General features: G+C 54.8%; 1 protein-coding gene across 1 annotated transcript in view; it reads right to left on the bottom strand.

The window, feature by feature from the left end:
• TMEM8B (transmembrane protein 8B) overlaps positions 1-15,915 on the bottom strand; it is a 182,750-nt gene extending 166,835 nt beyond the window's left edge. Inside the window, exons 1-2 of the mRNA XM_083155505.1 lie at positions 15,764-15,915; positions 6,116-6,305 (exon numbers count right to left, since the gene is read on the bottom strand). Of these exons, the coding sequence (XP_083011631.1) occupies positions 6,116-6,305; positions 15,764-15,839 (266 nt within the window). The 5' untranslated portion in view covers positions 15,840-15,915. The remainder of the gene's footprint in view (positions 1-6,115; positions 6,306-15,763) is intronic.
• Positions 15,916-16,595: the final 680 nt, after the last annotated feature.

Here is a 16,595-nt window from a genome sequence, read left to right as displayed (position 1 = left end):
ATGATACATACACGGAGACACCTATGTACTAGGGCGGCACTACTATTAGCAGCCCCTACTGCCCTATCCTGACCTGAGTGTGAGGTGACCTCAGGATGGGCGATAGTATATGATACATACACGGAGACACCTATGTACTAGGGCGGCACTATTATTAGCAGCCCCTACTGCCCTATCCTGACCTGAGTGTGAGGTGACCTCAGGGTGGGCGATAGTATATGATACATACATGGAGACACCTATGTACTAGGGCGGCACTACTATTAGCAGCCCCTACTGCCCTATCCTGACCTGAGTGTGAGGTGACCTCAGGGTGGGCGATAGTATATGATACATACACGGAGACACCTATGTACTAGGGCGGCACTACTATTAGCAGCCCCTACAGCCCTATCCTGACCTGAGTGTGAGGTGACCTCAGGATGGGCGATAGTATATGATACATACACGGAGACACCTATGTACTAGGGCGGCACTACTATTAGCAGCCCCTACAGCCCTATCCTGACCTGACTGTGAGGTGACCTCAGGGTGGGCGATAGTATAGGATACATACATGGAGACACCTATGTACTAGGGCGGCACTACTATTAGCAGCCCCTACAGCCCTATCCTGACCTGAGTGTGAGGTGACCTCAGGATGGGCGATAGTATATGATACATACACGGAGACACCTATGTACTAGGGCTGCACTACTATTAGCAGCCCCTACAGCCCTATCCTGACCTGAGTGTGAGGTGACCTCAGGTTGGGCGATAGTATATGATACATACACGGAGACACCTATGTACTAGGGCTGCACTACTATTAGCAGCCCCTACAGCCCTATCCTGACCTGAGTGTGAGGTGACCTCAGGATGGGCGATAGTATAGGATACATACACGGAGACACCTATGTACTAGGGCGGCACTACTATTAGCAGCCCCTTCAGCCCTATCCTGACCTGAGTGTGAGGTGACCTCAGGGTGGGCGATAGTATATGATACATACACGGAGACACCTATGTACTAGGGCTGCACTACTATTAGCAGCCCCTACAGCCATATCCTGACCTGAGTGTGAGGTGACCTCAGGGTGGGCGATAGTATATGATACATACATGGAGACACCTATGTACTAGGGCTGCACTACTATTAGCAGCCCCTACAGCCATATCCTGACCTGAGTGTGAGGTGACCTCAGGGTGGGCGATAGTATAGGATACATACACGGAGACACCTATGTACTAGGGCGGCACTACTATTAGCAGCCTCTACAGCCCTATCCTGATCTGAGTGTGAGGTGACCTCAGGATGGGCGATAGTATATGATACATACATGGAGACACCTATGTACTAGGGCGGCACTACTATTAGCAGCCCCTTCAGCCCTATCCTGACCTGAGTGTGAGGTGACCTCAGGGTGGGCGATAGTATATGATACATACATGGAGACACCTATGTACTAGGACGGCACTACTATTAGCAGCCCCTACAGTCCTATCCTGACCTGAGTGTGAGGTGACCTCAGGGTGGGCGATAGTATATGATACATACACGGAGACACCTATGTACTAGGGCGTCACTACTATTAGCAGCCCCTACTGCCCTATCCTGACCTGAGTGTGAGGTGACCTCAGGGTGGGCGATAGTATAGGATACATACATGAAGACACCTATGTACTAGGGCGGCACTACTATTAGCAGCCCCTACAGCCCTATCCTGACCTGAGTGTGAGGTGACCTCAGGGTGGGCGATAGAATAGGATACATACATGGAGACACTTATGTACTAGGGCGGCACTACTATTAGCAGCCCCTACAGCCCTATCCTGACCTGAGTGTGAGGTGACCTCAGGATGGGCGATAGTATAGGATACATACACGGAGACACCCATGTACTAGGGCGGCACTACTATTAGCAGCCTCTACAGCCCTATCCTGACCTGAGTGTGAGGTGAACTCAGGATGGGCGATAGTATATGATACATACATGGAGACACCTATGTACTAGGGCGGCACTACTATTAGCAGCCCCTACTGCCCTATCCTGACCTGAGTGTGAGGTGACCTCAGGATGGGCGATAGTATATGATACATACATGGAGACACTTATGTACTAGGGCTGCACTACTATTAGCAGCCCCTACTGCCCTATCCTGACCTGAGTGTGAGGTGACCTCAGGATGGGCGATAGTATATGATACATACACGGAGACACCCATGTACTAGGGCTGCACTACTATTAGCAGCCCCTACAGCCCTATCCTGACCTGAGTGTGAGGTGACCTCAGGGTGGGCGATAGTATATGATACATACACGGAGACACCTATGTACTAGGGCGGCACTACTATTAGCAGCCCCTACTGCCCTATCCTGACCTGAGTGTGAGGTGACCTCAGGATGGGCGATAGTATATGATACATACATGGAGACACCTATGTACTAGGGCGGCACTACTATTAGCAGCCTCTACAGCCCTATCCTGACCTGAGTGTGAGGTGACCTCAGGGTGGGTGATAGTATATGATACATACACGGAGACACCTATGTACTAGGGCGGCACTACTATTAGCAGCCCCTACAGTCCTATCCTGACCTGAGTGTGAGGTGACCTCCGGATGGGCGATAGTATATGATACATACACGGAGACACCTATGTACTAGGGCTGCACTACTATTAGCAGCCCCTACAGCCCTATCCTGACCTGAGTGTGAGGTGACCTCAGGGTGGGCGATAGTATATGATACATACACGGAGACACCTATGTACTAGGGCGGCACTACTATTAGCAGCCCCTACAGCCCTATCCTGACCTGAGTGTGAGGTGACCTCAGGGTGGGCGATAGTATATGATACATACATGGAGACACCCATGTATTAGGGCGGCACTACTATTAGCAGCCCCTACTGCCCTATCCTGACCTGAGTGTGAGGTGACCTCAGGGTGGGCGATAGTATATGATACATACACGGAGACACCTATGTACTAGGGCGGCACTACTATTAGCAGCCCCTACTGCCCTATCCTGACCTGAGTGCGAGGTGACCTCAGGGTGGGCGATAGTATATGATACATACATGGAGACACCTATGTACTAGGGCTGCACTACTATTAGCAGCCCCTACAGCCCTATCCTGACCTGAGTGTGAGGTTACCTCAGGGTGGGCGATAGTATATGATACATACCTGGAGACACCTATGTTCTACGGCGGCACTACTATTAGCAGCCCCTACTGCCCTATCCTGACCTGAGTGTGAGGTGACCTCAGGATGGGCGATAGTATATGATACATACACGGAGACACCTATGTACTAGGGCGGCACTACTATTAGCAGCCCCTACTGCCCTATCCTGACCTGAGTGTGAGGTGACCTCAGGGTGGGCGATAGTATATGATACATACATGGAGACACCTATGTACTAGGGCTGCACTACTATTAGCAGCCCCTACTGCCCTATCCTGACCTGAGTGTGAGGTGACCTCAGGATGGGCGATAGTATATGATACATACACGGAGACACCTATGTACTAGGGCGGCACTACTATTAGCAGCCCCTGCAGCCCTATCCTGACCTGAGTGTGAGGTGACCTCAGGGTGGGCGATAGTATATGATACATACACGGAGACACCTATGTACTAGGGCGGCACTACTATTAGCAGCCCCTACAGCCCTATCCTGACCTGAGTGTGAGGTGACCTCAGGATGGGCGATAGTATATGATACATACACGGAGACACCTATGTACTAGGGCTGCACTACTATTAGCAGCCCCTACAGCCCTATCCTGACCTGAGTGTGAGGTGACCTCAGGGTGGGCGATAGTATAGGATACATACACGGAGACACCTATGTACTAGGGCTGCACTACTATTAGCAGCCCCTACTGCACTATCCTGACCTGAGTGTGAGGTGACCTCAGGATGGGCGATAGTATAGGATACATACATGGAGACACCTATGTACTAGGGCGGCACTACTATTAGCAGCCCCTACTGCCCTATCCTGACCTGAGTGTGAGGTGACCTCAGGGTGGGCGATAGTATATGATACATACATGGAGACACCTATGTACTAGGGCGGCACTACTATTAGCAGCCCCTACTGCCCTATCCTGACCTGAGTGTGAGGTGACCTCAGGATGGGCGATAGTATATGATACATACACGGAGACACCTATGTACTAGGGCGGCACTACTATTAGCAGCCCCTACAGCCCTATCCTGACCTGAGTGTGAGGTGACCTCAGGATGGGCGATAGTATATGATACATACATGGAGACACCTATGTACTAGGGCGGCACTACTATTAGCAGCCCCTACAGCCCTATCCTGACCTGAGTGTGAGGTGACCTCAGGGTGGGCGATAGTATATGATGCATACACGGAGACACCTATGTACTAGGGCGGCACTACTATTAGCAGCCCCTACAGTCCTATCCTGACCTGAGTGTGAGGTGACCTCAGGGTGGGCGATAGTATATGATACATACATGGAGACACCTATGTACTAGGGCGGCACTACTATTAGCAGCCCCTACAGCCCTATCCTGACCTGAGTGTGAGGTGACCTTAGGGTGGGCGATAATATATGATACATACACGGAGACACCTATGTACTAGGGCTGCACTACTATTAGCAGCCCCTACTGCCCTATCCTGACCTGAGTGTGAGGTGACCTAAGGGTGGGCGATAGTATATGATACATACACGGAGACACCTATGTACTAGGGTGGCACTACTATTAGCAGCCCCTACAGCCCTATCCTGACCTGAGTGTGAGGTGACCTCAGGGTGGGCGATAGTATATGATACATACACGGAGACACCTATGTACTAGGGCGGCACTACTATTAGCAGCCCCTACAGCCCTATCCTGACCTGAGTGTGAGGTGACCTCAGGGTGGGCGATAGTATATGATACATACACGGATACACCTATGTACTAGGGCTGCACTACTATTAGCAGCCCCTACTGCCCTATCCTGACCTGAGTGTGAGGTGACCTCAGGGTGGGCGATAGTATATGATACATACATGGAGACACCTATGTACTAGGGCGGCACTACTATTAGCAGCCCCTACTGCCTTATCCTGACCTGAGTGTGAGGTGACCTCAGGGTGGGCGATAGTATAGGATACATACACGGAGACACCTATGTACTAGGGCTGCACTACTATTAGCAGCCCCTACAGCCTTATCCTGAACCGAGTGCGAGGTGACCTCAGGGTGGGCTATAGTACAGGATACATACATGGAGACACTTATGTACTAGGGCGGCACTACTTTTAGCAGCCCCTACAGCTCTATCCTGACCTGAGTGCGAGGTGACCTCAGGGTGGGCGATAGTATATGATACATACATGCAGACACCTATGTACTAGGGCGGCACTACTATTAGCAGCCCCTACTGCCCTATCCTGACCTGAGTGTGAGGTGACCTCAGGGTGGGCGATAGTATATGATACATACATGGAGACACCTATGTACTAGGGCTGCACTACTATTAGCAGCCCCTACAGCCCTATCCTGACCTGAGTGTGAGGTGACCTCAGGGTGGGCGATAGTATATGATACATACATGGAGACACCTATGTACTAGGGCGGCACTACTATTAGCAGCCCCTACAGTCCTATCCTGACCTGACTGTGAGGTGACCTCAGGGTGGGCGATAGTATATGATACATACATGGAGACACCTATGTACTAGGGCTGCACTACTATTAGCAGCCCCTACAGCCCTATCCTGACCTGAGTGTGAGGTTACCTCAGGATGGGCGACAGTATATGATACATACACGGAGACACCTATGTACTAGGGCTGCACTACTATTAGCAGCCCCTACAGCTCTATCCTGACCTGAGTGTGAGGTGACCTCAGGGTGGGCGATAGTATATAATACATACATGGAGACACCCATGTACTAGGGCTGCACTACTATTAGCAGCCCCTACTGCCCTATCCTGACCTGAGTGTGAGGTGACCTCAGGATGGGTGATAGTATATGATACATACACGGAGACACCTATGTACTAGGGCTGCACTACTATTAGCAGCCCCTACAGCCCTATCCTGACCTGAGTGTGAGGTGACCTCAGGGTGGGCGATAGTATATAATACATACACTGTTACGCTGCGATCTGGGCAGTTGTCACCAAAGGTGCCCCCCTGTTCCTTGAAGGTAATCAGGTTCCATACAGCAATGACGGTGTCCTCGGGGATGCGAAAGTGGAAAAGTTCAACACTGCCCACCGATCGGAACGGATTCAGCTTCCGCGGGGTCCGAGTGAAATAATCCGTAACAAATAGACCATCTGTGAAGAAACAAGGTCACCAGATCACACAGAGTAGATCCCAGAAGATTATTCCGTAGAATGTGCCCGTTCTATCTGCTGGAGCCCAGACCACACTATGGGGCACCCATGTGAGCACCAGTGTTCTGCATGCCCGCCCAACCTATCATTACTGCTGGCCTCAGCTTCAAAGTATATCCCATTACAGCAAGACTGGTGGATCACTGACAGTGGGGGCTGCCATCTTGTGGTCTGAGCCACTCCTGAGGTCCTTCCTCAGTGATCTCACACATTCCTCAGCAACAAAATGGCTGCCGACACATTGACATAAAGAGCGATGTATTCTACGTCTGTCCTGCATCCGCCTCCCTCGTATCAATCCATTTATATCACTAAGCAGAACATAAAAATGAAATAAATGGCTCAGAAGGCAAACTCAGAGGGTGTATACCCAATATCCTCCTACATCGGCCTCCAGCCATGTCCCGTCCACTCTCCAGCACTGATATAAGAAGTCCCTAATAATAATAATAAATCCCTAGCACTCGGGCTGACGATTTGGTGTCTTTTCTCGGGTGTCTGTACTGCAGGATGGTTTGCTGTAAATAAATATCTCACAAAGTGGTTCAAGAGATCTTATTAACTCTACGGTTATTGGCCTACCTGATCCACCAAGATCCTCCCTATAGAGGCACAATCATACACAGATGCATGACTTTACATCAGGACATCGAAACTGAACTTTATATCATGGTCACCCATGAGCCAACCAAATCATCACAGTCCATGAACCCATCATTAAAGCCCTCTGAGGGCACCCATCATCGTGTATCTGCTCAGAGACCAGGGACTATGTCCTTGGGCCTGTCACACCCATCCACAGGCATCACTGAGGATCTGCTCAGAGGCCAGGGACTATGTCCTCGGGCCTGTCACACCCATCCACAGACATCACTGAGGATCTGCTCAGAGGCCAGGGACTACGTCCTTGGGCCTGTCACAAACATCCACAGACATCACCGAGGATCTGCTCAGAGGCCAGGGACTATGTCCTCGGGCCTGTCACACCCATTCACAGACATCACCGAGGATCTGCTCAGAGGCCAGGGACTATGTCCTCGGGCCTGTCACACCCATCCACAGCCATCACCGAGGATCTGCTCAGAGGCCAGGGACTATGTCCTCGGGGACTGTCACACCCATCCACAGACATCACCGAGGATCTGCTCAGAGGCCAGGGACTATGTCCTCGGGGCCTGTCACTCCCATCCACAGGCATCACAGAGGATCTGCTCAGAGACCAGGGACTATGTCCTCGGGCCTGTCACGCACATCCACAGGCATCACCGAGGATCTGCTCAGAGGCCAGGGACTATGTCCTCGGGGACTGTCACACCCATCCACAGACATCACCGAGGTTCTGCTCAGAGGCCAGGGACTATATCCTCGGGGACTGTCACACCCATCCACAGACATCACCGAGGTTCTGCTCAGAGGCCAGGGACTATGTCCTCGGGCTTGTCACACCCATTCACAGACATCACCGAGGATCTGCTCAGAGACCAGGGACTATGTCCTCTGGCCTGTCACTCCCATCCACAGGCATCACAGAGGATCTGCTCAGAGACCAGGGACTATGTCCTCGGGGCCTGTCACACCCATCCACAGCCATCACCGGGGATCTGCTCAGAGTCCAGGGACTATGTCCTCGGGCCTGTCACACCCATTCACAGCCATCACCGGGGATCTGCTCAGAGGCCAGGGACTATGTCCTCGGGCCTGTCACACCCATCCACAGCCATCACCGGGGATCTGCTCAGAGGCCAGGGACTATGTCCTTGGGGCCTGTCACACCCATCCACAGGCATCACCGAGGATCTGCTCAGAGACCAGGGACTATGTCCTCGGGCCTGTCACACCCATCCACAGACATCACAGAGGATCTGCTCAGAGGCCAGGGACTATGTCCTCGGGGCCTGTCACACCCATCCACTGTCACACCCATCCACAGACATCACAGAGGATCTGCTCAGAGGCCAGGGACTATGTCCTCGGGCCTGTCACACCCATCCACAGGCATCACCGAGGATCTGCTCAGAGGCCAGGGACTATGTCCTCGGGCCTGTCACACCCATCCACAGGCATCACCGAGGATCTGCTCAGAGACCAGGGACTATGTCCTCGGGCCTGTCACACCCATCCACAGACATCACAGAGGATCTGCTCAGAGGCCAGGGACTATGTCCTCGGGCCTGTCACACCCATCCACAGGCATCACCGAGGATCTGCTCAGAGGCCAGGGACTATGTCCTCGGGCCTGTCACACCCATCCACAGGCATCACCGAGGATCTGCTCAGAGGCCAGGGACTATGTCCTCGGGCCTGACACACCCATCCACAGACATCACCGAGGATCTGCTCAGAGGCCAGGGACTATGTCCTCGGGCCTGACACACCCATCCACAGGCATCACCGAGGATCTGCTCAGAGGCCAGGGACTATGTCCTCGGGCCTGACACACCCATCCACAGACATCACCGAGGATCTGCTCAGAAGCCAGGGACTATGTCCTCGGGCCTGTCACACCCATCCACAGGCATCACCGAGGATCTGCTCAGAGACCAGGGACTATGTCCTCGGGGCCTGTCACACCCATCCACAGACATCACCAAGGATCTGCTCAGAGGCCAGGGACTATGTCCTCGGGGCCTGTCACACCCATCCACAGGCATCACCGAGGATCTGCTCAGAGACCAGGGACTATGTCCTCGGGGCCTGTCACACCCATCCACAGGCATCACCGAGGATCTGCTCAGAGGCCAGGGACTATGTTCTCGGGCCTGACACACCCATCCACAGGCATAACCGAGGATCTGCTCAGAAGCCAGGGACTATGTCCTCGGGGCCTGTCACACCCATCCACAGGCATCACCGAGGATCTGCTCAGAGACCAGGGACTATGTCCTCGGGGCCTGTCACACCCATCCACAGGCATCACCGAGGATCTGCTCAGAGACCAGGGACTATGTCCTCGGGCCTGTCACACCCATCCACAGACATCACTGAGGATCTGCTCAGAGGCCAGGGACTACGTCCTTGGGCCTGTCACACCCATCCACAGGCATCACCGAGGATCTGCTCAGAGGCCAGGGACTATGTCCTCGGGCCTGTCACACCCATTCACAGACATCACCGAGGATCTGCTCAGAGGCCAGGGACTATGTCCTCGGGCCTGTCACACCCATCCACAGCCATCACCGAGGATCTGCTCAGAGGCCAGGGACTATGTCCTCGGGGACTGTCACACCCATCCACAGACATCACCGAGGATCTGCTCAGAGGCCAGGGACTATGTCCTCGGGGCCTGTCACTCCCATCCACAGGCATCACAGAGGATCTGCTCAGAGACCAGGGACTATGTCCTCGGGCCTGTCACGCACATCCACAGGCATCACCGAGGATCTGCTCAGAGGCCAGGGACTATGTCCTCGGGGACTGTCACACCCATCCACAGACATCACCGAGGTTCTGCTCAGAGGCCAGGGACTATATCCTCTGGCCTGTCACTCCCATCCACAGGCATCACAGAGGATCTGCTCAGAGACCAGGGACTATGTCCTCGGGCCTGTCACGCACATCCACAGGCATCACCGAGGATCTGCTCAGAGGCCAGGGACTATGTCCTCGGGGCCTGTCACACCCATCCACAGCCATCACCGGGGATCTGCTCAGAGTCCAGGGACTATGTCCTCGGGCCTGTCACACCCATTCACAGCCATCACCGGGGATCTGCTCAGAGGCCAGGGACTATGTCCTCGGGGCCTTTCACTCCCATCCACAGGCATCACAGAGGATCTGCTCAGAGACCAGGGACTATGTCCTCGGGCCTGTCACGCACATCCACAGGCATCACCGAGGATCTGCTCAGAGGCCAGGGACTATGTCCTCGGGGACTGTCACACCCATCCACAGACATCACCGAGGTTCTGCTCAGAGGCCAGGGACTATGTCCTCGGGCTTGTCACACCCATTCACAGACATCACCGAGGATCTGCTCAGAGACCAGGGACTATGTCCTCTGGCCTGTCACTCCCATCCACAGGCATCACAGAGGATCTGCTCAGAGACCAGGGACTATGTCCTCGGGGCCTGTCACACCCATCCACAGCCATCACCGGGGATCTGCTCAGAGTCCAGGGACTATGTCCTCGGGCCTGTCACACCCATTCACAGCCATCACCGGGGATCTGCTCAGAGGCCAGGGACTATGTCCTCGGGCCTGTCACACCCATCCACAGCCATCACCGGGGATCTGCTCAGAGGCCAGGGACTATGTAATCGGGGCCTGTCACACCCATCCACTGTCACACCCATCCACAGACATCACAGAGGATCTGCTCAGAGGCCAGGGACTATGTCCTCGGGCCTGTCACACCCATCCACAGGCATCACCGAGGATCTGCTCAGAGGCCAGGGACTATGTCCTCGGGCCTGACACACCCATCCACAGGCATCACCGAGGATCTGCTCAGAGGCCAGGGACTATGTCCTCGGGCCTGACACACCCATCCACAGCCATCACCGAGGATCTGCTCAGAAGCCAGGGACTATGTCCTCGGGGCCTGTCACACCCATCCACAGGCATCACCGAGGATCTGCTCAGAGACCAGGGACTATGTCCTCGGGGCCTGTCACACCCATCCACAGACATCACCGAGGATCTGCTCAGAGGCCAGGGACTATGTCCTCGGGGCCTGTCACACCCATCCACAGGCATCACCGAGGATCTGCTCAGAGACCAGGGACTATGTCCTCGGGGCCTGTCACACCCATCCACAGGCATCACCGAGGATCTGCTCAGAGGCCAGGGACTATGTTCTCGGGCCTGACACACCCATCCACAGGCATAACCGAGGATCTGCTCAGAAGCCAGGGACTATGTCCTCGGGGCCTGTCACACCCATCCACAGGCATCACCGAGGATCTGCTCAGAGACCAGGGACTTTGTCCTCGGGGCCTGTCACACCCATCCACAGGCATCACCGAGGATCTGCTCAGAGACCAGGGACTATGTCCTCGGGCCTGTCACACCCATCCACAGACATCACAGAGGATCTGCTCAGAGGCCAGGGACTATGTCCTCGGGCCTGACACACCCATCCACAGACATCACCGAGGATCTGCTCAGAGGCCAGGGACTATGTCCTCGGGCCTGACACACCCATCCACAGGCCTCACCGAGGATCTGCTCAGAGGCCAGGGACTATGTCCTCGGGCCTGTCACACCCATCCACAGGCATCACCGAGGTTCTGCTCAGAGGCCAGGGACTATGTCCTCGGGGCCTGTCACACCCATCCACAGGCATCACCGAGGTTCTGCTCAGAGCCCAGGGACTATGTCCTCGGGGCCTGTCACACCCATCCACAGCCATCACCAAGGATCTGCTCAGAGGCCAGGGACTATGTCCTCGGGCCTGTCACACCCATCCACAGCCATCACCGAGGATCTGCTCAGAGGCCAGGGACTATGTCCTCGGGCCTGTCACACCCATCCACAGCCATCACCGAGGATCTGCTCAGAGGCCAGGGACTATGTCCTCGGGCCTGTCACAGATGTGGTCATTCTATTTTACCTGTCTCATGATATTGCTCTGTTAAGTTAAGCTTAGATCTTACTGCTCCATGCTGTCAATCAGTCCTGTGTATCTCTGAGCATCGCTGACTGATTTCAGCACCTGTGTATCTCTGAGCATCACTGACTGATTGCAGCACCTGTGTATCTCTGAGCATCACTGACTGATTGCAGCAGCTGTGTAGCTCTGAGCATCGCTGACTGATTGCAGCACCTGTGTATCTCTGAGCATCACTGACTGATTGCAGCAGCTGTGTATCTCTGAGCATCACTGACTGATTGCAGCACCTGTGTAGCTCTGAGCATCGCTGACTGATTGCAGCACCTGTGTAGCTCTGAGCATCGCTGACTGATTGCAGCACCTGTGTATCTCTGAGCATCACTGACTGATTTCAGCACCTGTGCAGCTCTGAGCATCGCTGACTGATTGCAGCACCTGTGCAGCTCTGAGCATCACTGACTGATTGCAGCAGCTGTGTATCTCTGAGCATCACTGACTGATTGCAGCACCTGTGTAGCTCTGAGCATCGCTGACTGATTGCAGCACCTGTGTATCTCTGAGCATCGCTGACTGATTTCAGCACCTGTGTAGCTCGGAGCATCGCTGACTGATTTCAGCACCTGTGCAGCTCTGAGCATCACTGACTGATTGCAGCACCTGTGCAGCTCTGAGCATCACTGACTGATTGCAGCACCTGTGTATCTCTGAGCATCACTGACTGATTGCAGCACCTGTGTAGCTCTGAGCATCGCTGACTGATTGCAGCACCTGTGTAGCTCTGAGCATCGCTGACTGATTTCAGCACCTGTGTATCTCTGAGCATCACGGACTGATTGCAGCACCTGTGTATCTCTGAGCATCACAGACTGATTTCAGCACCTGTGTATCTCTGAGCATCACTGACTGATTGCAGCACCTGTGTATCTCTGAGCATCACTGACTGATTGCAGCACCTGTGTAGCTCTGAGCATCGCTGACTGATTGCAGCACCTGTGTAGCTCTGAGCATCGCTGACTGATTGCAGCACCTGTGTATCTCGGAGATTCGCTGACTGATTGCAGCACCTTTGTATCTCGGAGCATCACTGACTGATTGCAGCACCTGTGTAGCACTGAGCATCGCTGACTGATTGCAGCACCTGTGTATCTCGGAGCATAGCTGACTAATTACAGCACCTGTGTATCTCGGAGCATCGCTGACTGATTGCAGCACCTGTGTAGCTCTGAGCATCGCTGACTGATTGCAGCACCTGTGTAGCTCTGAGCATCGCTGACTGATTGCAGCACCTGTGTAGCTCTGAGCATCGCTGACTGATTTCAGCACCTGTGCAGCTCTGAGCATCACTGACTGATTGCAGCACCTGTGCAGCTCTGAGCATCACTTACTGATTGCAGCACCTGTGTATCTCAGAACATCCCTAACTAATTGCAGCACCTGTGTATCTCTGAGCATCGCTGACTGATTTCAGCACATGTGTAGCTCTGAGCATCGCTGACTAATTACAGCACCTGTGTATCTCGGAGCATTGCTGACTGATTGCCGCACCTATGTAGCTCTGAGCGTCGCTGACTGATTGCAGCACCTGTGTAGCTCTGAGCATCGCTGACTGATTGCAGCACCTGTGTAGCTCTTAGGACCCCTCCCCCCCCCCCGGCCTGTCTCCCTATAATACTGATAGGACCCCTCCCCCCGGCCTGTCTCCCTATAATACTGATAGGACCCCTCCCCCGGCCTGTCTCCCTGTAATACTGATAGGACCCTCCCCCGGCCCGTCTCCCTATAATACTGATAGGACCCTCCCCCGGCCCGTCTCCCTATAATACTGATAGGACCCTCCCCGGCCCGTCTCCCTATAATACTGATAGGACCCTCCCCCGGCCCGTCTCCCTATAATACTGATAGGACCCCTCCCCCCCCCCCCCCGGCCCGTCTCCCTATAATACTGATAGGACCCTCCCCCGGCCCGTCTCCCTATAATACTGATAGGACCCTCCCCGGCCCGTTTCCCTATAATACTGATAGGACCCTCCCCCGGCCCGTCTCCCTATAATACTGATAGGACCCCTCCCCCCCCCCCCCGGCCCGTCTCCCTATAATACTGATAGGACCCTCCCCCGGCCCGTCTCCCTATAATACTGATAGGACCCTGCCCCGGCCCGTCTCCCTATAATACTGATAGGACCCTCCCCGGCCTGTCTCCCTATAATACTGATAGGACCCTCCCCCGGCCCGTCTCCCTATAATACTGATAGGACCCTCCCCGGCCTGTCTCCCTATAATACCGATAGAACCCCTCCCCCCGGCCTGTCTCCCTATAATACTGATAGGACCCCTCCCCCGGCCTGTCTCCCTATAATACTGAAAGGACCCCTCCCCTGGCCTGTCTCCCTATAATACTGATAGGACCCCTCCCCCGGCCTGTCTCCCTATAATACCGATAGGACCCCTCCCCCGGCCTGTCTCCCTATAATACTGATAGGACCCTCCCCCGGCCTGTCTCCCTATAATACTGATAGGACCTCTCCCCGCCAGCCTGTCTCCCTATAATACTGATAGGACCCCTCCCCCCCCCCCCCGGCCTGTTTCCTTATAATACTGATAGGACACCCCCCTGTACCAATGATGACGGGACCCCCTCCCCTATACCTCTGATGTTGGGGACCCCCTCCCCTATACCATAGATGCGGGGACCCCCTCCCTGTACCAGTGATGCGGGGACCCCTTCCCCTGTACCAGTGACGTCGGGACCCCCTCCCTTTAGTACCAGTGACGCCGGGACCCCCTCCCCTTAGTACCAGTGACGCCGGGACCCCCTCCCCTTAGTACCAGAGATGCCGGGACCCCCTCCCCTTAGTACCAGAGATGCCGGAACCCCCTCCCCTGTACCAGAGATGCTGGGGACCCCCTCCCCTGTACCAGAGATGCTGGGGACCCCCTCCCCTGTACCAGTGATGCCGGGACCCCCTCCCCTATACCAGAGATGCCGGGGCCCCCTCCCCTGTACCAGAGATGCCTGGGACCCCCTCCCCTGTACCAGTGATGCTGGGGACCCCCTCCCCTGTACCAGTGATGCTGGGGACCCCCTCCCCTGTACCAGTGATGCTGGGGACCCCCTCCCCTGTACCAGTGATGCTGGGGGCCCCCTCCCCTGTACCAGTGATGCCGGGGACCCCCTCCCCTGTACCAGAGATGCCGGGACCCCCTCCCCTGTACCAGTGATGCTGGGACCCCCTCCCCTGTACCAGAGATGCTGGGACCCCCTCCCCTGTACCAGTGATGCTGGGACCCCCTCCCCTGTACCAGTGATGCTGAGACCCCCTCCCCTGTACCAATGATGCTGGGACCCCCTCCCCTGTACCAGTGATGCTGGGACCCCCTCCCCTGTACCAGTGATGCTGGGACCCCCTCCCCTGTACCAGTGATGCTGTGACCCCCTCCCCTGTACCAGTGATGCTGGTACCCCCTCCCCTGTACCAGAGATGCTGGGACCCCCTCCCCTGTACCAGAGATGCTGGGACCCCCTCCCCTGTACCAGTGATGCTGTGACCCCCTCCCCTGTACCAGTGATGCTGGGACCCCCTCCCCTGTACCAGTGATGCTGGGACTCCCTCCCCTGTACCAGAGATGCTGGGACCCCCTCCCCTGTACCAGTGATGCTGGGACCCCCTCCCCTGTACCAGAGATGCTGGGACCCCCTCCCCTGTACCAGTGATGCTGGGACCCCCTCCCCTGTACCAGAGATGCTGGGACCCCCTCCCCTGTACCAGTGATGCTGGGACCCCCTCCCCTGTACCAGAGATGCTGGGACCCCCTCCCCTGTACCAGAGATGCTGAGACCCCTCTCACCAGCCAGGCAGGCTGCTGCCACCACCAGAGTCTGTGCCAGGTACCCGGAGCCTCCTCCCTGCAGCCTCAGCCTCATTGTTGTAGAATGTCTCCCTCCAGCCCCCCGCCCCCCTTCTGCACCAGCTGGGTGATGTCACGGGGGAGGGATTACATGGAGTGGGCTCCTGATTGGCTGGGAGGAGAGTCATTCAGGTGCTGTGTCCTCATCTGTGGGTGACAGTGACAGCATCTCATCTGTTACATGTTATATACATGTTACATGTACATTCCTCCCAACATGACACCTACAAGAGTACACCATGCTCTGTTACATGTACATTCCTCCCAACATGACACCTACAGGAGGACACCATGCTCTGTTACATGTTACATGTACATACCTCCCAACATGACACCTACAGGAGAACACCATGCTCTGTTACATGTACATTCCTCCCAACATGACACCTACAGGAGGACACCATGCTCTGTTACATGTACATACCTCCCAACATGACCCCTACAGGAGGACACCATGCTCTGTTACATGTTACATGTACATTCCTCCCAACATGACCACTACAGGAGGACACCATGCTCTGTTACATGTTACATGTACATTCCTCCCAACATGACACCTACAGGAGGACACCATGCTCTGTTACATGTACATTCCTCCTAACATGACACCTACAGGAGTACACCATGCTCTGTTACATGTTACATGTACATACCTCCCATCATGACACCTACAGGAGTACACCATGCTCTGTTACATGTACATTCCTCCCAACATGACACCTACAGGAGGACACCATGCTCTGTTACATGTTACATGTACATACCTCCCAAC

The sequence above is a fragment of the Crinia signifera genome, chromosome 1, assembly GCF_055691185.1.
Source record: "Crinia signifera chromosome 1, ASM5569118v1, whole genome shotgun sequence".
Taxonomy (NCBI): domain Eukaryota; kingdom Metazoa; phylum Chordata; class Amphibia; order Anura; family Myobatrachidae; genus Crinia; species Crinia signifera.
This window is presented reverse-complemented; position numbering and strand designations above follow the sequence as displayed.